This window comes from Hippichthys cyanospilos, chromosome 5 (genome assembly GCF_059441005.1).
Source record: "Hippichthys cyanospilos isolate Australia breed blue-spotted pipefish chromosome 5, RoL_Hcya_1.0, whole genome shotgun sequence".
NCBI classification, from domain to species: domain Eukaryota; kingdom Metazoa; phylum Chordata; class Actinopteri; order Syngnathiformes; family Syngnathidae; genus Hippichthys; species Hippichthys cyanospilos.
In genome coordinates this window covers 2769124-2793859 of record NC_142373.1, presented here as the reverse complement: position 1 = coordinate 2793859, position 24736 = coordinate 2769124, and the positions used below count along the sequence as shown (strand labels likewise).

Genomic DNA, 24736 nt, shown 5'->3' with positions numbered 1-24736 from the left:
ATCGTAACTATTTTTTTAAAAATAAAACTATTCCCACTGGTTTGTTCTTTACTATGTCTAAAGTAGAACATATTATATCAGCTTTTTTTTGCATTGCTTTCAATATTATGTATTTACCTGTATTTGAAAGTTGTGTACACATTTTTTATCCAATCATATTTCAGCTAGTTAGTGTTGTCAGGTTCTCTGGTGTCTGCTAGAGCCTTCTGAATGAAAAGAGAAAGCCCTCCTTGCTGTAATTGAATGAACAAAGGCTGTACAGTTTACAGCGCTTGGAACAATCATCTCGCAAGACTGCAACCTCAGGGCAGGCCCAAGTAGTAATCACTGTGTACAGGTACCTTGATTGGATAAGCTCTTCGGGGAGTCCAACAGTATCATTTTGCTGCAAAATACCATGAATTGAACCAGAATTTTTTTTGCATTTGTTCATTAGCCCCTTTCACACCACAGGAACTCTTCTGATGTACCATGGTAGTTTAAGTTCCCGGTTCTGTTCACACCAAAAAACATTCAGGGTCTGGAGAGGTCCACTAAGAGCACCTTCTGAGCACCTAGTTTCGACTAGGGTCTTTGGTAAGCTACCTGAGTAGCTCAAGGTGGGCGTGTTTTGCTAATGCTGGTTGGTTGGGGTGTGTTGTTTAGGTATTGGCAGCTGCCATTATGCTTCATTCTCACTGAGGCCAGTTTAATATTTTGAAATAATGGAAGGAGAAAAAAATTGATAGGTGAATGGGTGCACTGGAACAGACTCTACTGAGTAATTACAGAGAAGAGGACATGCCAATTTGCTTGGCGTCAGTGCAGATGGCTCTTTTCACTTCACTGTGTACTTTTAGCAGGCTTCCTGTCACAAAGCACTTGCTGGAAGTGGGAAAGTGCTCACTATCGTATGTCAATTTGTTAATATCAAGCTAACAGAGACGCATATAAATTAAAAAAAACAAACTGATTAGGCTCCATTCTCATGTAGTGTGTGGCAGCTTCTTTAGTTATCATCCTGCTTGTTTGTCATTCACCTTTTGAGTTAGCGCCACTTGTTAAACAGGAGGGGTAGTGCAGTTTCTCCCCCCTGCCTCACGTCATCAGTCCAATTTGAATAAGATACCCCCTCTGCTATCCCTCGGTATGAACGCAAACTCATGGGGAGCAGATCAGGAACATCCGACCTGGAACTCCCATGACTGGGAACTCAAGAGTTCCTGGACTGTTTGGTGTGAACGGGGCTATTGTTTCTTTTAACACAAGATGGAAGAAGGAGTAAATGAAGTGGATCTGCTTGCAGTTATATTTAGCACACAATTTTCATGACAAACCTAAAAAAAAGTATTTTGGACAGAGGTCGGCAGACTTGTTTGCTAGTTTGTCTGTCTGAGGGAAAAGGTTTTGTCCGTCATTTTTTTAAAGGCTACTGTGAATGTTTTTAGCCAAGTTTAACAGCTTCTGAGAGACACTGCAAATTACATTGCTGGGAATGCCTCTTGCTCGCATCCGATCAATTTGTTGTTTGGAGCCAAACTGGGTTGGTCAACTAGAATTGTTTCATGAAAGCAGCAAGACACAAATTATCGGCAGGACATTTAAAAAGTACCGCATTTTCCGCACTATAAGGCGCACTGTATTATAAGGCGCACCATCAATGAATGGCCGAGTTTCTAAAAATGCCATATATAAGGCGTATCGGATTATAAGGCGCACATAGAGTTGAAACTATAGTATTGGCTGGGGTTGAATTATGCATCCACTAGATAGAGTTGCGTAATCCACTGTGGAAAGTGGCAGCATATTGTCTACATACGAAAACTTCGCCACAAGTCTCCTAACCTCTTGATTGAGAGAGTACTAATTTTGCCGGCTTTGTTTTATCCCTACTCTCAAGCCCCCGCATGTTTTCTTTTTGCTAACCATGTTCCTATGGCTCCGCTCTCAATGTTTTGTCAAATTACTGGTGCTAATTTACTAAGTGGACAGCTCTTGAGGTATCATGTACAAAGTACACCTACCTATTATATTTTTGTTGTTTATATCTCTGACCAACGGAAAGTAACTGGTGAGTGTCAATCTTGTGTACGTATCGTCCATATTCAACCTGTCATCTGCTGCTGTCACATTCATATCTGCTGTAGAAGATACTAACAGCAGCAAGGGAACATTTTGCTCCAGACTTCTCTCCTCTGATCTTGCATTGTCGTGGTGAATTTTGGGAGAAAAAAACACCACTTTCAAGCTAAAAATGCATTGTAAAGCATTGCATTATTCTCATCTATGAGTAAAATATGACTATTTTTTGTGTGTAATATATTACACTACCGCGCTACAGCAAAAAGAAATGCATTACAGTAATTATATTACTTTTGTAATACATTACTCCCAACACTGAACATCACTAAAGGCCCAGGGTTGAAATGCGTGGTATGCCACTCGAGAAAGGTTTAATATAATACTTTTCTCATTAGAATGGCTACGGAGTGTACATCAAAGACAAAGACATCAATTTCTTGGAGGAATGAGTTCAGCATTTGTTGTGAATCATCTACATCCTACAGTATGTAACAAATTTAGCCCAACATATTTGTGTATTCAACCCACTGGTTGGTCTTGGGCTGGTCTGAGTGGTGGCAGATGGTCAAGAGGAACTACAGTAAATCACCTCTGAGGGAGGTAAAAATCGGCAGAAAGCATTTGGCTGTGCGACAAAGAACGCCATGTTACTATGATACTGTCCAAGGATAAAATGAGCATCATGGCAGCAAAATTTAGAAGCTAGACAACACTTGCATTTACAGTAATTCCCCAAATACAATATCCGAGTCCATCCTTGTTCACACAGGAGCATTGCCGTCATTTTCAATATGAAAGTGTTTCTTGCAGGAGAGCAAGTTGCAAACTGTGAGGCTGCTACAAGGTTTGGGCTCAGTGGCTAACGACCCTTGCATGCTTGAGTAGAGCCTGTAGCCAGTCAAACAGGATAACGAGGAGGTAGGGTTTACACTCAGCGCTCTCTATCTCTCACTCACTCACTCACTCACTCACTCACTCACTCACTCACTCACTCACTCACTCACTCACTCACTCACTCACTCACTCACTCACTCACTCGTATATAATTCAAGGATATAAATACAAGAAAATATGAAGAAATTAAAACGAAGAAATTTATTCTGTTTTCCTATAGTTTTTACATTGTCGCTAAGCTGTTGGTTTGTCCACCACAACGTAACACTGAGCCGCATTGGCTCGGTTAGCATACAACTATGAAATGTAGTACAGTAAATGAGTTTTACCTAATATGCCATTAAGTAGTTATTTTGGTGACTGAGGCTGTTTGACTTGATTAGATGGTCCTTTTCCCAGCTAACTGCAATGTTATTGCAAAGATTAATGAATGTGAAATGGATGGCACACTGTGTAAAATAAAAATGAAAAAAAACAACTAACTAACAAAACCTTAAAGGTTTTTGGTTGTATCTAATGGTACCACTCTAAACTCAGGTTTTTGTCACCGCTTCAGTTTAGATCAGCACTAGTCACTCATGTTCTCTCACCTGGAAGTATCTTGGCGGCGACATAAGTTGCTTTTATATTTTTATCTGACAACAAAACCATAGTTAGGTCACTTCCTCATTTGATATTGTTCTGTTGCATGTCACAATCACTTGGTGTTGGCCACAAACAGAAGGATCTGATTGAGAATAGTAAACTGGCTTCAAATGAACGCTTTGGTTAGAGGGAGGAGAAACCCTTCAGTAAGTTCTTCCCCTCTTTTATTTTCAGTAATTATCAGTATGTATAACGCACCTGAAGAGTTGCTGTGCGTTAAAGTGTCAGTGGAAGGTCACTTATTTTCTCAACAGCCACTCACAGCTCAGTGACTTCCTACAGGAAATATTTCTAGCCTCGCAAATCGGTCTGGGTGGGTGTACACTGGCAGCGGCATCAGGGTAATTATAGTCTGCTGTTTTTATTCTGTGAGAACAAAAACAATTTGTCGACTCTGGATGCGACAGACCTAAAATAGCCTTAGATGTGGCAGCTCCCAGAATGAGTGTTGTCAGCCGCTGTAGAAGAGAGCACACTGTTGAAGGGCCCATGACAAAGAAATAAATAAAAAATAAGTCTCTCTTCAGTATCATCGTTTTTTGTTGGACGTGACAATTAGCGCAGAAAATGTATACTGGCACTGTGCGTTTCTCAATAATAAAGTACAAAAACATTTATTTCAAATGAAAACAAAACCACAAAATGAAAACATGCTTTTTATTTATATGACAAGGGGAAAATCATATGAAAAAATTTTCATTGGGAATTGAAAATTTGGAGATCAATTTCCACATATGATTTTCTTCTGTTTGATATTTTGTCTCAATCTTAAGGCGTATGATTGTAAAGTTGAAAAAAACAACAAGCTCACACTCATACTGTCATTGAGGGCTGGGAAAAGAACCCATAGTGCTTGCAAGAAGTTTCACATTTCAAGAGTTTTCTTGTCATATGTAACACTACTGTACACAATGAAACTCTTATGCTGTTCACTTCCCTGAGCAGACTTACATTCTGCACAATAGAGCAAATAATAAAGTAGGCAATAAAAAAACAGTAATAAGGGCTTTGATAATGAAGCACTACTATAGGAAAAGACTCACATTCTGAACATGTTATGTAAAAAAAAAAAGGCTGCTCGGATTGCCTAAAGCCGGGGCTGCTGCGTCGTCCCGGCGTATGAGAAGAACTCTAAATGAAATGTTGTGATGGACTTTACCATTGTTAAGAAGTGCCACTCTACTGTAGCTGACAGTCGCGCGTGAGTGACGTATGTTCAGAATGACCAATAAGGCACAAATAAATAAAAAGAAGCATCTGCGGTGGGAGAGTGAAGTAGAGACGTCTGCTGCGGCGAGCGCCATCTTGTGACCATGTTTAATAAGTCAAGAGAACTAATCATAGTTTTTCTCACCCAAACGATCCGTAGTCATGAACTAAAAATCTGGTAATAGCTACATGACTTTCTTTGGAAAGCAACATAATTTGGCAGTTTGTTGTTATTAGCCTCATTAAGTCGCTAACTGCTTAGCTATGAGGATATTAAGTCAAACAGCCATCCAAAGATTAACTGCGGTAACGGTTATGTGAATTATGGGTGAAATAACTATATAATGACTCCTTAACTTTTATCCTACCCAATTTCTCTTTTGTCAACCAAAAAAAAAATGTTGATTGCTGTCATTCACATTTGATAACGCCAACTTTGTATACAGTCTATGTTCATCAGTTGGATGCAGGAAGTTGAGGAAATTTGAACTGGGCGCAGAAAGGAAGTAAACAAGGGAGGTAGAGATGGCACGCTGATAAACGGTGAGCAGGGAACGAACCATGGTGGAAAGTATGCACGTAGATCATTTTCCTGTCATTACTGTGTTCGTCTTTCTTCAGCCAAGTGACAAGATTGTTGTGGACATTTGCCTGACCTTTGAACTTTAGAGACAGATAGACTTGTGGTGGCCTGCAGATGTTCAAAGAAGTCATTACTTAAGTATAATCGCACAAAAAAGCGGTCCATTCCTTGTGCTTGGCAGAAGAAAAAAAAGAGACTGAAATCAATAACTTCAACACCTTTATGTTAAGTTCAGTACAATTCTACTCTAAGCCTGTGCATGTCTGTAATCATTGTAAACCATAAACTGTCCACTTTTTTGGGTGAGGCTAATCAGTTCTTGAATGTCTTTGAAGGTCATTGATGTTTTTACCTGAGCATCTCTGTCAGTTTTTGGCATGGCAAAGATTGTTAACCCAAGGCAAAAACGCTTGATTTCATACATACTATTGTATATATACATATTTTTGATACTCTATAAACAGTATACAGCTATATGCAGGAATTAAACAGGCTTTTTCAACAGACATATTTCCCCGTCTTGTGATTGGATCATTTATTGATTATTTTTAAATAGACGATCATGATTGGCCCCTAAAATCCTGATTGTGTAAAGTTTAGTCATCACTGTTTTCCACGGCTATGTGTTGTTAAAGAAGATAATAACAATGAAATGCAGTTCCAAATGTGTATTTGTAACATGAGGTTATTAAACATTTAAATAGTTTTTGCAGTCCTAACAATCCTTTGAGATAATCATGACCACACTGTGAGTGAGGCCGGCAAGCATGCGTTCCTTAATGAATTTCACGAAAGGATTTTTAAAGTTGGTATTAGCCTTCAGCGTCTTCAAATGTAACGATTGAAAATCCCAAATGAATAAATACTGTTGAATGATAAAATCCACATGTTTATTTAACAAGTGATCAAGGTCAGTTAAAATTAGTTATGTAGTTTTTGCATAGTCCTCCTAAGTACCATGCAAACGTTAATATTTTACATGATAGCACAAAGTCCAGATAGTTAATAGTTGTACAGATGAAAAAAAGTGTTTTTCTTAGTTTGCACTCGCTTCAGCATCAGCTCTCCATGACGCTGAACAGGTCATGCTGAGTGTATATTTCGAAAATACAGATCTTCTTTGATTGGTTGGCAACCAGTGTAGTAAGATGTTCCGTGCCCCCTTGTCCAAATTTTGATTGGTCAGAGTCCAGTTTATATATGAGCCTTATGAGGACAACCACTGTAACAAATAGAAGGATGTTTAGTTGACCGCTTGCTTTCCTGTACCATCTCATAGTTCTGACTCATACATTTTTAACAATTTAAAAGGTATCACTTTTGCTGGGCAAGATCGGTAGCTTAAAAGTGGATAATTTTTAAGAGATCAATGATAACATTTAGATGTTGTGGCGTACCATTCTATTCACATTATTGTTTGAGTTCTTCCTCAACCTGTGCCCCGGCCCTTCAATGTAATTTAGTTAAGTTCTTATACTAATTAGCTAACAGACAGCAAAGAAACACTAATCTCCCTTGAAGGCATGGCGTGACATCGCCTCCAGCAGAGTTAACTTGTCGTTTTAAACGTCAATACATTTCAAAATTACCTCAGTCGTTTCAGTAAATTTGCAGAGGAGATTATTCTCTTTGTCATCAATGAGCTAAGATATATTTTGGAGACACAATTGACACTATCATCACTCTACCTGAATTGTGTCTCAGCCGTGTGCAGGCATAGCACAACAAGATGAAAGCGGTGCAGACACGCACACGCCGCAGGCTTTTTGCAAAGCACTCCTGGTCGCTCTGGAAGATTACATTAAGTCCAGCAAATGGATATAAAAGCTTCACTTTACTGCACCAGACAATGCTTCTGCCATAAGCAATTAGGTGTTTGATAAAGGCACACATGCAAGCATATGCACACAGTCCTCCTACCACACGATGAGGAGCATTGACAGCAGGCGCTAATAAAATGAATTGCAACATGAATTCCAGCAGCGCTTTACTGTCCATTGCACCGTACACTAATATTCAAGAGGTGAGCCTTAAGGGTCAGCAAGACTGATTGACATTTACAACTTAAACACTCATGTGTGAAGTCATGAAATTGTATTTATTCATTTCCAGCACCATATAGAGATAATTATTTTTTTTTTTCTCTATAACTAGTTTGCCGCACATGATTAGGGCCTTTTTCCAAGCACCGATACAATGTACCATAACTTAAACTACCGTATTTTCCGCACTATAAGGCACACCCAAAAGCCTGATGTTTTTTTTAAAAAGCTGACGCTGTGCCTTATAATCCGGTGTGCCTTATATATGCATCAAATCATGTTCTGACTGCATAAAATATAGTTTATGCCTAAACAATCCAGTTCAATCCGATCTGCCTGAGGGTATTAAAGCCAACACGGCCCTGAGCAATTAATTAACTTGATTTTGAGGCCCAACACAATTTTTTTTTTTTTTTTGAGGACTTAAGAGTGTGTGGCCCCACACTCACGTTTGTTGTTTAAATTTCCCGGACTTTCGTTTACTCGTAACTTCTTTGTGCTCCATATCGTAACAGCGGGTCAAAAATATATAATGCACACAGAGGAAAAAATTAAAAAGACAGTGGTGCCAGTCTTCACCCGTGCTTGGCTCCAAACTTATACCGTTGCATGTTTGTAGTTTAAATTTCCCTGACTTCCGGTGATTCCTAACTTCTTTGTGCTCCATATCATAACAGTGGGTCAAAAATATATAATGCATGCTGAGGAAAAAATGAAAACGACAGCGGCGCCAGCCTTCACCCGCACTTGGCTCCAAACTCATACCGTTGCATGTTTGGCGTTTAAATTTCCCTGACTTTCGTTCATTCGTAACCTTTTTGTGCTCCATAAGGAAATAGCTGGTCAAAAAGATATAATGCATGCGGAGGGGAATATCAAAATAATTGCGGCGCAGTGTTCACAAGTGCATGGCTTGATCTGGATCTGTTCTGCGCTCTGCGGCTCCTGTTTAGAAGTTAAATAGCAATTACCAATAACGCATTCTCTGTTTTATCAGATTTTTTTTTATTAACAAATATTTCTTAGTATAATATCCATACAACACTTACTTATATTGTATGAATAAAGTTTATATTCTATTAATAAAGTTTGATGACTTTGCTGTTTTTAATAAATTCCTTTTAGTAAAGCACCATCTAGTGGCTGCATAACGCAACTCTATCTAGTAGATGCATAATGCAACCCCAACCAGTACTATGGTTTCAACTCTATGTGCGCCTTATAATCCGGTGCGCCTTATATATGGTGTTTTTTAGAAACTCGGTCGTTCATTTGATTAGGTATTCAGAGCAAGCCAAGTTTGACTCTCTTAAACATAAATAAACATAATTATTATTTCTGAATTATGTGCATGTGGCACAGTTGTGTGCTGTATTGATGGCTTATAATAGATTGACTAAATCAGATAAGTCCCAATGAGTTAGAGAATTACGTTTTTCTGGCATTCTATCACACGGTTTTGAGGCGGTAGGATTGAAAGTTGACAGGAGCTGCCGGGAATGGGATTGTGGTAGCAAAGAAAAAAAAAATCATTAAATGTACACATTATGTACCCTTATGGAAAGAAATCTGGGAGCAGTACGGGAGTATGAGTCATTTTGAATGAGAGAGTGGTTTTCAATGAGATGGTATAAGGGACAGGATTTTTTTATTCTGTGGATCAGGACGGAATTTTTTTTCTGTGGGAGTGAAATGGGGCAGGAGTGAAAATCCACTCCAGTGTCATCCTCTACACTGAGGACACAAATACCCAAATTAGGACCTGCTGCTGTGATATTCACATTTGAAGAAATGTGATAACATTGTATTGTTTATATGTTTTGGTAGTTTGGTCATTTTGTGATTTCCTATAAATGGGTAAATACTTTTGCAATAGATGAAGCCTATACCGGTATGTTATGTTTTGCTTTTTTTTTTTATTTTTGGGGGAAGATGTTTAAGAAAAAACCCTGGAACTGTTGAACCCTACATGTTGCTCTTTTTCTCTTTGGCTCTCTTTTTCTCATGGCCCATGAAACCGTGAGTTTTATTTATTTATTTATTTTTTTGCAAAAGCCACCAAAACAATATGCGTCACAGGCGTTGATGTAAATCTTTGTTGCTGATGCCTGGGTTAAACCGTTTGTGTTTGTGTTTTGTTTTTCAGATGTTAGTTTCTTTTTACTGTTATGTTCTGGGTTGGTATTGGGGTTTTCTCCCGTTCTGGGCTTTTTGGAGTTTTTGATTTCACGTTCTGGGCTCGTCAGTTAGGTTTTGTTCATGTTTTTGGTTAAGTTTGGTTTCGGGTTAGTGCAGTGTTTCTCAATAATAGTTTGCCAAGGCCCCCAAAGAAAGAGAAAACTTTTTGCCCCCCACTCGACGTGCTGGCTATACATATGATTATTATCCATAAAAAATGTAAAACTATACCTAAACCTATAATCTTTTTAACATTAACAAAAGAAAAAAAAAGCAATATAAATCAACTTTCAACATGTTAATTATTTTTACAGCGTTTATACAGGTTACAGCTTAGTCCAAAACAGAAAAAAATAATCAAGTGCATCCAAGTGCCTGAAATAAAAAAGATGCCAGTTCTTATGTTATTGCAATTACACTTCACATGACAAAAACAAAGCCTTTTCCCTAGGGTCATCCATGCCCCTACTGGCATAACCTCGCGTCCCCCCCAGCGGGGCCTGCTCCAATATTTAAGAAGCACTGAGTTAGTGTCTTAATATGATTGCATCCACCTGTCCTCGTCTACCTGTTTCTCTTGTGTCAGTCTATCAGGTCCCTGCTCCAATTGTTTCTTGCCAAGGTCTTCCTTGTTATCTTATCTCCTTTTAGTATATTTAGTTTCCTGTTTCCGTTCACTTCCTGTCAGGTTCTGATGTCGCTGTCACCTGTGTTTCCTCAAATCTGTTTGTCCAGTGTTTTGTTGTTTATTTCCAGTTTATTTCTGGGATTTTGATTGTCACTTTGTATGCTGTTTTTGTCCTTGTTTTTTTCACCCTTTTTGTATTAAATTATTATTTTTGAACGCATCCTGCCTCCCTGCATTTGGGTCCACACCTTCCTCACCCCACCATGCTGTATAAAGACATTTACACCTGTCTGTTTTACAGGTGGGCAATTTGTTGGTTGAGATGGACTGTAAACAATTTATAAAATGACAGACTAAGAGTGACAGAACAGTAGATTTGTTCCATCAGTTTGATCAGTCATTGTAATTGTCCCCACCCGTGTCACCTGTAACTGTTGGTTTGTCACTTCACCCAGTTAAATGTTACAGATTTCTGAAACACGTTTAACCCACCGTACACTTGCAAGAACTGAAATGTAAACAGTCTAAATTGGCAACAAGCAGACATACATGAACCCAGGTAATAACTGACTGAATACTAGAGCATTAGGATGCAGTTGCAATTATTAAGAGAGAAAGTGTTCTTAATGTATTGCACTGAACAACACTTTTTCTCAAGAATTAGCTGATCATGAGGTAAATATATGTGTTGCATTTCAAAGTCATGTTTTCATAAACGAAACTGTTTTATGCACAAATGAATTGCTGGAGGAGTGACGGAGCGATGATTACATAATGAAAAAATAGTGGCTTGAAAATGACGGAACAGGGGCAAGGCACCAAAAACGGATGGACCAGCAAATAAATGCCGACCTCTGGATTTTTATTTGATTGGTTTTCTGTCTAAATATTACCAATGGTTATTTTATTTACAAATACATTTACAATTGTGTTATAGTTAAGAATGTTAATCCAAACAGCCTGTACAATTCAAACAGATGATCACTTCTGGAAGCTGGAACAGTTGAAACAGTTTTTGATTTCCCATAGGAAATCAAAATCAGAACAAATTGGAAGTCAATCGATATTCCAGAATTGATTCCGTCTTCCTGTTTTTCATACTATGAGGTGTGGTAAATATCCTTTAATTTGGAAAAAAATCAGTGTGCTTTATAATCAGCTGCAAATTGTCTATGCATTTCAAATGGAAGTTGAATCAGATCTGACTCTAAACTTCTCAAAATAAACCTGTTCGTTGACACTGTCTTATAATCAGCATTATGGCCTGAAAAAATACAGTATTTTTCAGAGGTTACATAATTTAGTATGTTTATTATCGAAGTATGTAAATATTTTAAATTAATCAAGGAACTAAAATTGAAAACAATAACATTATAAATTCATTAACCAATAGTACCAAGCCCCATTAATATTAGCAAACAAAGTACTGCCATGTACACAACAGACAAAAGTAGCCTGTCCTTGTCCTCACAATGATAAAGGTTAAATTTGTACATTTGTTTAGCACTATGACCTGAGAACTCAGTGGAATTTAAACATCATTATCTACTTCAGTGTTTAAACAAGGTCAAAGCATGCGCTTCAGTGAAAGGCTAAGTAGAATACGAGGCTAGCAGAGTCGTGTTGGTACAGTACAGTATTGTATTTCTGGTTAGCCGGCGTGATGAGACAAGGACACAACTGAGAGTTAGTAATACTGTGTGTGTGTGTGTGTGTGTGTGTGTGTGTGTCTTTAAGAGGTTACTTTAAGGACCGTGTGGTGGAATCAGGTCAGCACTTAAAGCGCAGGCCAGGAAAGTTGGCAAACGCTCTCACGGTACTCACAACATTTGTGTGTGTGTGTGTGTGTGTGTGTGTGTGTGTGTGCGTGCGTGGGCGTGTGTGTGTGGGTGTGTACACACTTCAACATAAGTGTACTCAGCCCTATTTTCGTGCCCAGTGCAAGTCTAGCACATCTACCAGCACCTGTGCGACGAGTACCGTATTTCCCCATGCATAGTGTGAGCCGGTGTATTATGCGTACCACAGATTGTTAAAGTCAGACCACTTTAAAGTCCCTTGCAGATAAGAGAATAAATGGCAAATCATACGAACCGATTTGTACACTGTGTGTATGTGTTTAAGTCAATACTTAGGTATTAAACTTTCAACTTCAAAAAGGAGCTCAAAACTCTCCAAATGTAGCATTTGTCTAACTGATGACTGATTTCAGGGGGATTTTTATCTGTTCCCCTTTTAAAATTGATCCAAAAATGGGAGTGTGGCTCTGATAGATGCTTTTAGTTTATTGTAGGAAATGAAACTCAAGTTGCAATTAATTAGTTGAGTAAATGATTGACATTATTCACAACAGTGTGTACCATAGAAAGTTTCTACTTCTGCTCCTAAAAATGTAAGTTTATAGGGCTCAAACGGTTCCCATGACAAGCTCTCTAACTGTTCAAGCAAATTAATATTTACATTTTAAATCGTAAACCGGCATTCACTCGGCAAAGTATAAGACATAGAACCAATAGAACGGCGAGACATGGGATGGAGACAACAGTAGATGAGATTAGAAGATTGGTAAACAATATTGGCTGTGGTTATTATTAGTTCAGTGTAATTGTTTGACATTCGATGTTGTGCCATGCTATATGTTACACACAATGAGATGACCTATTTGATGATTGGTGACTAAGCCATCCTGGAAACGAAGATTGATGAAGAAATGCAGTTTCATCTCTATATACGTTGCAATGTGTCCAATTTAGGAAAAAAAAGATGCATAAAATAGTTTTAGCAGTTAGTATCACTCAAAATATGGTTGGTCAAAAGCAAGACTTGAAAATGGCAAAAAGTCATTGAGCCAAAAAAGGCAGTGATGGGCCCTGCAGGCAAGTAAGGGCTTCTCTGCTTAACTTAACATTCTCAGAAAAACACATTTATTCATCAATATATATTTGTAAATTATCTACGTATTCTGTTCTTCTTATTACATATATCCACTTTTTTCAGTTCTTCGAGTGTTATATATTATATTAAGGGTTTTCCATTTGAAAAGATGAAACTTTTTTTATCCAATCATATTTCATTTTAGATTATGTTGTCAGGTTCCATGAAATCTGCCAAAGTCTTCAGAATGGAACAAGACCGGACACGGACAAGACGCACCTTTCAGCATTAGCTTCCATGTCCAGAGAAAAAGACTTGCTGATATACCTTAAGTCAGGTATGGGAAAACTACGCCCTGGGGGCCATATGCGGCCCATTAGGCTTTTTAATCCGGCCCACCAAACTTGAAGAAATTATCAATCAGGAGACTGATGCTAATATCCTGAAGGATAGTAGAACTATCAGTACTTTAAAATAGTACCTGTCAGAATTTAAAAAAAACAAAACAAAAAAACCCACTTCATTTAGTTTATTTAATTTTCAGTTGTTGTAAGAGTCATTTTATTAAATAGTTAAATGCACGGGACTTGAATTCCTGTATTTTTATTGTTAACGTTCTATTGAAATATCGCACTTTTTTTTTTTCTATAATTTTGTTACTATTCATTTTTTATCTATCTATTATTTATATAATTGATTTGACTACTTTTCTATTATTTTTTCAATTTTTATATTCTATTATTTCTATTGCATTACGTTTAGTTGATGAGTTCAGCAGTTTAATAAAATATTTGATTTTATTTACAAAATCAAACAGTTTATAGAAATAATAGTGAAGTGTTGAATGTACTAAAATTAGGGTAGCCTATTTGTCAAATTTTAGAACACTTTGTGGCCCTCGATTCAAAAGGTTTGCCCACCCCTGCCTTGAATGCGCAGATAAATCGCGCAACAGAGCAGTTGAAGTCTTCTTGAGGAACAAAAGAATATCTTCTTGAGGAAAAGAAAAATTTAATACCTCGTATTTCAAATAACGAGATCCACGTTGGCGAGTACTAACATTTTATTAGTATTGCCAATCGGTTTTTGTATTGTTAATTACTTATGTAATTATTGGTAACAAAGTAAAATATCAAAAACACAAACAAATATTGATTAGAAATGTTCTGAAAAATAAATGTTGCTTGATTAGCCTATGTTAAGGGTGATGTCTTGATTATGTGTGGCTTCTCAAGCCCTGTCATATTGTTATGATCATGAGGCATATTCATTTAGGTAGGAATAAACATGATGTCGTTGAAAGCGTTGAAATGCACCACTGAGGGACTTGATACGTTGCACTTTTGTGTCATAATCGTCACAGTTACAGTTGACTTTACTGTACAAATATGGGCGTGTTATGATAATGGGGTTGATTGAGTGCTCTGAGCTTGGGGCTAATGGCTGCACACAAACAAAAAAAAACAGACTAAAATGAGTCACTCATGATGTTCTTCTGAGCGTAACCTTGCCATCTCCATGACAACAATGGCAACGCTGCAGTGCAGGGAAAGAGACTGCAGCGGCTTTACTTGTTCATCACACAGGACACTAAAATTTACTGACTTGGACTCACCTTGCACGCAAAATTTGAGCTCTTTGGGGTCGGTGACAGTGCTGCTTGGGATCCTGTCAGGAACCTTCTTGCTCATTCGGTTGTAGTTCCGTCGCCTTTTGGTCTCACCCCATAAGTTGGAGCCGCCGTGCATGCTGGGAATGTTGAGCACGGCGATGCCTTCCAATGAGGTGTTGCTCAGGTCCAATATGATGCCGTCGCACTGCGCCACAAAAAGGTAGCAGAAGTTAGAAATTAAATTTAAATAAATTCCCTCATTTTTAGGTGGCATATTGTACGTATAAAAGTAAATTATTCCACTGAGTGAAATGAAGCTCGGTCTTCCAATATTGGAGTCGTTGCAATCTGAAAATTACATTCTACTACTCTGCGAATGAACTTTGTAAATTGTGTAGGAAAAGTCACATATTAAAAACAAACACTTTCCTGGTTTCAAAAAATTCAAATTCAATACAATGTTTTTTGGGGAAAAAATATAACTTCTCAATAATTCTGTTTTTTAATTTCTTTAATTTTGTTAATTTCTTGAAAAAACTTCATGAAAAATCTCTTACATGAATAGATTATATTTCTATGAGATAGTTCTATGAAAAAAGAAAGAATTGTCACACCAACATGTGGTTCTTTGAGAAAAATTGAAAACATTTCGTGGAAACAAATTTTTAACAGATTCCTAAAATGTGAACTAAAGTTTAACCACGACAGCTTTTTTGTAATGATTAATTGCAGTTTTTCATATGACAACTTATTGCTGCAGAACATTTTTTGTGGCCTTTATGTAGTTTTTTTTGTATATAATAAACTTGGTAGTTATGATTTTCTTTAAGCTACCAGTTATCCAACACAGTAAGCCTTAAAGTATGTAAAGGTAAAGTATGTATTACACTGCAAACAACAAGCACAATAATCAATATATTGCTTCATGAATACCTCTGCATTGGCATTATTATCTTTACAAAGACAAAATGTGCGTTGCACCTTCCATATTATTATTCTTGTTGCATTTGGTAAGAGGTTAAGCTTTGAAAGTTTTTCTGTGAAAATAAATGGATGTCCTACTTTACTTCTCATTCCTACTTTACTTCTCCTCACTTACAGCATTGACTCACCTCAACCTCAATGCACTCATTGAGTTTCTTGCAGGTTGCTGAAATGGTCTCTGTAGTGCCGAACTCAAAGTACCACAGCTTATTCTTCATTCTAACCAGCAAAATAAAACATTTTCAATCAAGGACACATTGAAGGAAAAACTGCAGGCCTGACAACACATGAGGTCACATTTTGTTGTTGACATATTGAAGTTGTCCGCTGCTATGAACCATGTCAACAGAATCTCAGGACAGCTCAGGGTAATGTGACCCAGCGGGCAAAATTCCCCAACCAAACCTTAAACGCTGCATGAATCCAAACGTTTTGTCATTTGTTTCATCAAAAACTTCCAATACAATGTCCTCAGTGACCGTATTCACAAGGGTACTGCAGATACAACATTGCCTCAGGCGAAGCATGTTGTGAAACACTGCCGGTGGACATTATAAATCTGGGCAGATATCATCCGTCAGTCAAAGCAGCCAACAGGCCAGTCATAGTAGCACTGCCCAAAAGCACTCTGCAAACAGACATGTCCTGATGGGTGTGCTGTCATCCGTTTTTATATGAATTGGAACAAAACATGAATATTTTTAATCTAAGTGGTAGCAGTGTGCGTCTCCCCAATAACGGATGATACAATACCTATATAGAGCAGGCGTTCTCAAACTTTTTGGAGTCAGGGACCCCTTTTTGGAAAGCATGTTTTTTATTCAGGAACATATTAGATTTAACAACAAGTACATTTATTACTTTTCAGCCATACTGAAGTATACAAAATAAAAAAATCACATTGCACACTTCCTCGTAACAAAATGGATCAATTTCCCCAAAACAGGTTGCTGCCAGATATTTACTAACTAAATAATCAAGCTCTTTGATGATGATTGTATGGATTGCAAATTTCCAAATGAATACATTTTTGAAAGTATACTGTATTAAACTTGATTGAATTGATTACTTTATTGAAGAGTCATTAATACATTCACAATTTAAAATAAAATCTGCAGTCAGGCCTCGGACCCCCGGAGGTCCACGGACCCCATTTTGAGAACCATTGATATAGAGTACAGGGGTGTTAAAAATTTCATTTTGAAGTGAAACAATTTTATGTGAATCACTCAGATTCTTACCGAATTCGATACGGTACGACTCAGAGATGAAGTGATGCAATGACTTTCTTCTCATGTTAAAATATCAATGAACTTGTCAGTACAGCAAATGTGTCGTTGACCCAACTCAAACTGATTTATATGTGTTCAGTGGAATAAATCCCTGTCTCCGTCCACTTTGATAGTTAGCAGACACCACGACATATTCCACAATGCAAACCTTCATTCAAAATCAGGAACCAATCAAGACCGGAGATGTTGTAAGAACATCACACAACCGCTAAAATGACTGAAAATGAGAGTCCAGGTGACATACTTAGAGGTATGGAAGCATGTGACTGACCTGGTTGTTTGTTAGAATTCTAGAGGGTGAGAAAACGACTTAGAAATGGAGGAATTGTGAGCCATACAATACTGAAGAGCGGGGGAAGCAACACGTTTGTGCATTACTAAACTATCAATGACCACGTCGTAACCAACAGTGAACCACTATTCTAAAAATGACCAGGAAGGAAACTACAGCTATGTGAACCACTAAACTAATGATGGCCTAGCAATCGTAGCTCATATAACTGTAGCATACGTGTCACTGCGTGAGTTTAGGAATCCACGTCATTCCGATGCTTATGATTCCCCCGCCTGAGTCTGAAACATCTCGCCCTCCATTGCTCGCCAAGTGACATACTGTACATCTCATCAATTTTTAACACTACTTAACATGAAGGCATGTTTGGTACCACCTCATTGCCACAATATTCTGTAGAAGGCTATATTTTTTTTTAAAATGGTGTACTTTTTAATGTTATTTTATTTTCAATTCCAAGTGAATATGGTTGGATGTTCTACTACTGTCTAAAACCACACTTACATTACACAAGTACATTACACACACTCCATAAAACATCGTCAAAATGCTGATTTACTGACTTTTCAGGATTTTACTGAACATGAATACATTTTGTATGTACACTTTTAAGGCAGTTTCTGTAAACTGATCTGTTACACTCTTCATACTCTAATGTCCATCAAATTAATTAAATTGATTTGCCGTTATAAAAACCAATGATCTGAAAATGAGCTAAATTATGCAATGGAGGTTTGCACAAGTGACAATGCTGATGGATGGATGAACGGACGGACAGACAGGCGTGTGGATGGGCGATAGATAGATGGATGGATGGATGGATGGATGGATGGATGGATGGATGGATGGATGGATAGATAGATGGATAGATAGATAGATAGATAGATAGATAGATAGATAGATAGATAGATAGATAGATAGATAGATAGATAGATAGATAGATAGATAGATAGAATGAGCGAAAGCAATTTGCTTGCATCACAATAAAATGTTTGTTGGTATGTGTGGTTTTTGCCAAAAAGTGAGTTATTTTCATGCCTGTATCTTCCTAGTTAGCAAAAAAGTCAATTCATCTGCCAATCATGTGCATGGTGATTGAAGACACGTCATCAATATTCACTTAACACTTGTAGCACTTGCGAAATAAGTCCTGACATATTCCAGCTTTCAGGACATCTGCATTGTGATGCAACTCGGCACCAGCAGTGCATTTAACTGTGCGCATGCAACATTTTCGTCTGTCAAAGCACTCAATACTTGTTATTTTCCCCGAATTAAAAAAAGGATCATGATGATGTAGATTTTTAATGCCTAAAAACCTTTAAACAAATGGTTGTTAGGCTTATCACTTTGATTAAAATTTTAATTATGCAAACTGACAATTTTTTTTTTTTGGGGGGGGTGACAGTGTGACACACCTAGTCAGAGAAATTTCAATAGCTATTTCTTTTTATTTTATTTTTTTATCCGCAGCTACATTTCTAACCATCAACTCTTTGCTTCCAAAGCAAGCCATTATAGACCAAGCTGCTTCTACTCCCAGTTTCACTCACGTCAAGCTGATGTCATTCCCTTCATGTGAACGCTTAATTTGTCAGCCTAGTTAGCTTGTGTGAAAAGTCCCTGGCACCTGGGCTCACATAACACGCAGTCTCAGTTCTAACAGGCCCTTGGATGGCAAGGTGATGCTGAAGGTTGGGGGCGGTTGGTGTGTGTGTGTGTGTTTGCAAGAGAGAGAGAAGGAGAGAAAGAGAGAGAGAGAGACTTGAATGAAAAGACACAAGTTGGAGTGTATGTGAGTGGAAAATAGCACAAAAAAAGGCAGCCAGCTATGGGCCTCCTCACTGGGTCAAAGGCGATCGATCATCTTGTCACCCGCGGAGATTAAAAAAAAAACAACAACAACATCTTTTCAAGTCAAACGCCGAATGGGACGCAAAGTGCCAAATCATCCCCACAATGAAACAGTTGTCGCTGTCAATCAGCTGTCTGTAGCTCTGCGGAGGATCATTCACAGCCGAACAATAGCCTTCAGTGTTGGCTTACTGTAAATAGTGTTGATTAGCGTGTCGCTTAAGTGTCACTTTAGCACTCTTGCTGGGGCCTCAATGCGACAGCGGTCATAAGGAGCTCGCCTGTCTATCAAATAGTTTATTAGCATTACACTGCAAGATTACATCCTTTATTACTATTCTCGGGTATGGGAAAGCTTTTTCTCTGGGATTTTGAAAGCTTTGGATTGATTTGTCCTAGGTTATATTTAAAAGAAAAAAAAAACAAACTTATGCACACAAGCCAGAGGTCCCCAATGTCAGCGGTAAAAAAACACACTGAGCAAGCAGACCAATTACTATTTATTTTCCACAAGCAAAGTTGAGTTAGGAATTGTGTATGAATTTAGACTATGCTAGATGCAGTAGTTGTGTTGTAATCATACACATAAGATTGTAACGGCATTTTTAATTGTCCTTTTTAATTTTCAATTGGGATTAGACATTTACTCACCAACGATGTCAACTTCTAAAGAAAAAAGTCCTGCAATTTACAGACATCATTTCAAATGTTTATAATTTCATGGCCCAAAATGCCTCCATTCTTTTGCAACCTAAAAAGACATGGATTTATCAATTTCCGCATTAGAATGATCAGCAATGAAGAAACTAAACAAACACTCTTCAGTTAAACGCTAAAAACACACAAAACTACTACTATTTGAATTTTTAGGCTCATTACTGTTACTGAATGCTTAAAATTACACATTTCCAATCTGTTTTAATCATTTAGCAGTTAAAAACCTCTAAGTTGTGGGTTGGTCTCACCATAAAATTGAGGAAAATATTATCTAAATAGCACCGCGTCAGTCCAAAATATGCTAGGCCACAAGGCACCTGCCTCGTATGCTAGATGGCAAGTCCAACCTTAGCCGCACGCCATAAAAACATCTCACTAAAAAAATAAGAATAAGATCATTGTGTCAACAGCTAAAACAAGCACAAAACTGATGTATTCGATTTTATTACGAAGAGTTATCCTGTAATCCTTGCCTGAGTGCATGATATGAATGCTGCATCGAAGAACTGGGGTACCTCAATACAGGACGGCAATGATTATTATTATTAAAATATTCGGGCTTCAATTATTCACATTCAAAGAGTAAACAAGATGTTTCAATAATACTCTCATTCTTGCACTTCCGAGTCGAAGTAGTTGGAGACGGCTGAATTCATGCTATTATGCAAACAGGCCCTATTCCCACTGGGATGGCGGAACAAGCTTTTATACAGTACTTAACTGCCTTGTCAGCAGGGAGGAGCCAACAGGCCAAGCTTTGGAGCTTTGTAAAGAATGTGATGAGCCAACACTTGGACTTCAAAACTATGACTGGAATATATCATGTCTGTCAAAATTCACTTTAAAACGAAATCTTACAATTCCTATTGAATCACATTCAATTGTGTAAAGTGATGTGTATGGTGTGTCGAAGATCAAAATACAGATCCAGCTGCCAGCTTTTGATTTATGTTGATCGGCTCACATTTGGAATTAAAAGTGTGAGGTCAGCTGCTGCCCATACAATAAATACAAAACTACACAGTAAAATACTTCAAATGTTCATCTCTTCACCTGCTGTTGAACTTCTCCGGGTGCTTCTCCCTCATCAAATGAAAGCGATGGGCGATGGAGGCATCCTGTGAGGGAAAGAACATAAAACCAATTGTTGTTTGAACATTTTCTGTATGGTTTCAACATGATTCTGACTTTCAAAAATTTCTTTCATTTAATCTTTTTATTTAAAACAATAATTTTGACTTGGTACCAAAGATTACACAATATGTTTTCTTTAAACTCAATAACCTTTATGTTATTCTATTATTTTTTTACTCAATTGGATTCTTTTTCTACAATCTTCAGAGGGTTTGTAAAAGTTTTCTCCCAAAGCAATATAATATTTATCAGCAAATAATACTTTAGAGGCACAACAAATTACATAAATGTACAGCAGGAGTGCTCATTGTGTCTGTCGCTGGCGGTCCAATCGACCACCTAGCTTTTGTTGGTTGCCCAGATGACACCCCCCCCCAAAAAAAAAAAAAATAAAAATCACCTCAGCACACACACCTCAACAATCAAAATAAAAAGAACATCATCTGGGGAAAAAAAAAAAAAAAAAAAACGTCATCTGTCACGTAATTCTGTTGCGCCTTGAACTGACAGATTGGATTTCATTTCAGAACATCAGGTGTGAACATGATACCCAGAAAAACGCTGTGTTGTATAAGTCTGAGCCTGCTCACTCTGGTAGCCAAAGACTATCAAGTTAGTTGAGCTTTGTCGTGCCTATGCTTCCAGAAGGAACTTAAAACATACCAAGGCCGTTTGTAAAATACCTTACTAGTACCAATAGTACAGTTTATTTTGAAACATTGGTTGGCTTCCCAACAATATTTGGCTTTTACTGCGTGGTTTGATAGGCAGCGCATTGTCCCATACATCTCATAACACTTCAAAAGAAAAAAAAAAAAAAACGATCTTGTCCTATAACATGCTTACACCCCCTACTGTTAAAAGAGATGGAGGCAAAATGATTTGGGCACCCCAATATAGAGTACAAGATACATATTTGAAGTTATCTTCACTTTGCCTGATTTCACATTGTTCAACTGCATATACTGTATTGTTAGTATCATATAAATCAGTGGTTCTCAACGTGGGGTTTGCGGTGCATTTTGTCTATTTTGTGAAGGGAAAAGACGGTGTGGCTTCAGTTTGGAGCCGTTGCTGTCGGTGCACATGTGTTGTTCCCTCTCTTTGTGAGAGTTGGCCCACGTGTGTCTGTGAGTTGCTTTTTCTTTGTTGGAATGTTGTTATTTATGCTAATATGTTGGTCCAACTTGTGACTTTAGATAACATGCTAGATCTTTGGATGTTATATAGCGTTGGCTTGTATGTGTTTAGCTCGTTTGTGCTAGGTATTTGCTTTTGGTAAATGTTAGCATATGCAAATATGTTTGGTATATTTTCTTTTCTTTACAGTTTTACAATATAAATGAGTGAGAGCTGTACTACTGATACAACCAAATTAAAGAAGAGTTACACTCATTTGCTGTTTCCTGTTTTTCTACCTAGACCAGCGATTCTTAACCTGGGTTCGATCGAACCCTAGGGGTTTGGTTAGTCGGTCTCAGGGGTACGGTGGAGCCTCCGCCGCAGAGGTCCACCCCTCAGTCTAAAAAAATCATATTTGATGTTTTACTAAAGAAGGGTTCGGTGAATGAGCATATGAAACTGGTGGGGTTCAGTGCCTCCAACAAGGTTAAGAACCACTGACCTAGACAGAAGCCATTCAATCATCCGGGAAGGACAGAACTTTAGGTTATTAATAAAAAACAATATATGTTTATGTTGATTTTATTTGATATTAAATTGTGAAAGTATTCATGACTCTTCGATAAAGCAATCAATTCAACCAGTTTAATATATTTTTTTAAATGTAAGGCGACTTTGCACCTCACCTACTGCGCCCTCAGTGGATCGCAGATTTTTATTTATGTATTTATATTTGGGGGGTGGGAGGGGGCTTGTATTGCAGAGAGTCATGGTGCATGCCAGACAGACGAGATAACTTAAATTGCACTTGTCACGGGTGCTTCTGGACGTAGAACTACTGCAGTATATTTATTTACTTAAATCTTAAATTATCAAACCTTATACAGTAACTTTTATGTAATCCCTTCTCATCCCTTTGTCGGTAACATTTTGAGAACATTTAGTAACCTGACAACCTCTATTAGTCAGAAGAGGAAGCTATGGCCCATGATTCTTTGACAGCGTGTGGTGTGTATCATATGAAGAGATTTGCTCATGAGTGTGTGCTGTGTATCAAAGTGATATGCTTTAATTGGACAGCAGGTTGATCTTGTGCAGAGTCCCATTATTGTGGTAAAAGAACAGCAACAACGGCAGCAGTAGCCTCTATGCAATATGTGAAGTAAAACATTCAAAATTGGAAACCATATAAAATCTGGGTTATCCAAAGCGTTTGTGTTCCCACGCTTGTATATTATGACATCATCTGCTACTTTTTAGATTGTATTCTGGCTGCACAGAATGGTAAATTTCTAGACTGGCAAATAAAGAATTAAAAGAAACAAATGAAAAAAAACAATATTTATTAACCTTGATTATCAATAGAAAATATTTTACTGGTTTGGACAATGAAGAAAACTAATTCATCGGTTTTTCAAATTTGGATATGATTTTTCCCCATGTTATCTAGAGAATTTATAAAGTAGTACAAAGCTTATGCTTTAAGTGTTATGTTTCTCTTGTGATCAAAACCTTATGAATTTTATCCAATTGCAGCGAGATGCCACCTCGAGCAACGGCTTGACGGAGACTGATGTGCCGATCTGACGGCATCAGCAAATTTCATGTCTCAAAATAGAAGCGCCAGCGCCACTTTAATTGGCTGAGAACTTGAAACCCGCCGAGCGACGGGACATCACAGGCAATCTGATGGACTGAGAGGAACCATGACAAATGTGGAGCTTTTTTGCAGTGTCTCGTGTCGCGAGACACAGCAAGGTGATTGCAATGACAACAAAGAGGCACAAATGTGGAAAACATGGCAGGATTAGGGGATTGGGGAAGAGGCATAAAAAGACCTCGGGGTGTGCATGCAAGCACGGTTTTTCTAAATCAGTTGGGTCCGTTACCGTGCGAAGCTTTCCAAAACAAGACAGACTGTCACATCAGAAAATTTGAAACTATTTGCTATTGCCTCAAGTCATCATTGTTTTGATTCTAAAGTTGTGGAAACAGGAAGTGTAACTGTAAAGGACAAACCACATGACCTTATGGCCAAAAACATGTTCAACCTAGTTAACGGGCATGAGATTAGCAAGTCCCACACTGGGTGTAATGTGGCAATGATCCATTCCTGAAATAAGTGGTTTGCCTTCATGGCCAACAAGGCCATCTCTGACGACCTCCACAATATTAGAAGCATCCACTTACATTTACAACCTAAAATCTCAGAATCAATGTGATTGCAGCATAATAGTAGTGATCAGATATGTGTAGTAATTGCCACATTTACTCCACTGCTTTGAGCTACAATCCACTCGCCTATGTATTAACATTCCAGATAACATTTTGTGATATGACAGGACTTTAAAATAACCCTAGTATAGTTCAAAGGCCAGGATATATCAAGGAAAAGCTAGCAGCTGAGGGAAGCTCCAGCTCACCAGGAAACCTAGTGAGGAAACCTGATGTAGAAAATGGACGGATGGAAGCTATCAGGTGCAATGACAATGAGATGATTTATGTCCAAATAATTTGAGCAACCGTGTATTTTCAGAATGTGTACTACGATCACAGCCTATTCATTTAACCCATTGATAACAGTAGCTTACTCTTGAGTACAAATTTTGTCCAGT

General features: G+C 37.9%; 1 protein-coding gene across 2 annotated transcripts in view; it reads right to left on the bottom strand.

Annotated features, from left to right (window-relative positions):
- Nucleotides 1-24736, bottom strand: part of LOC148423159 (diacylglycerol kinase beta-like) — a 103300-nt gene that overhangs the window by 19584 nt on the left and 58980 nt on the right. For both annotated transcript variants that reach the window (XM_088415652.1, XM_088415653.1), the window contains 3 exons: nt 20919-20983; nt 15839-15929; nt 14730-14931 (listed from right to left, as the gene is read on the bottom strand). In XM_088415652.1, the coding sequence (XP_088271778.1) occupies nt 14730-14931; nt 15839-15929; nt 20919-20983 (358 nt within the window). The remainder of the gene's footprint in view (nt 1-14729; nt 14932-15838; nt 15930-20918; nt 20984-24736) is intronic.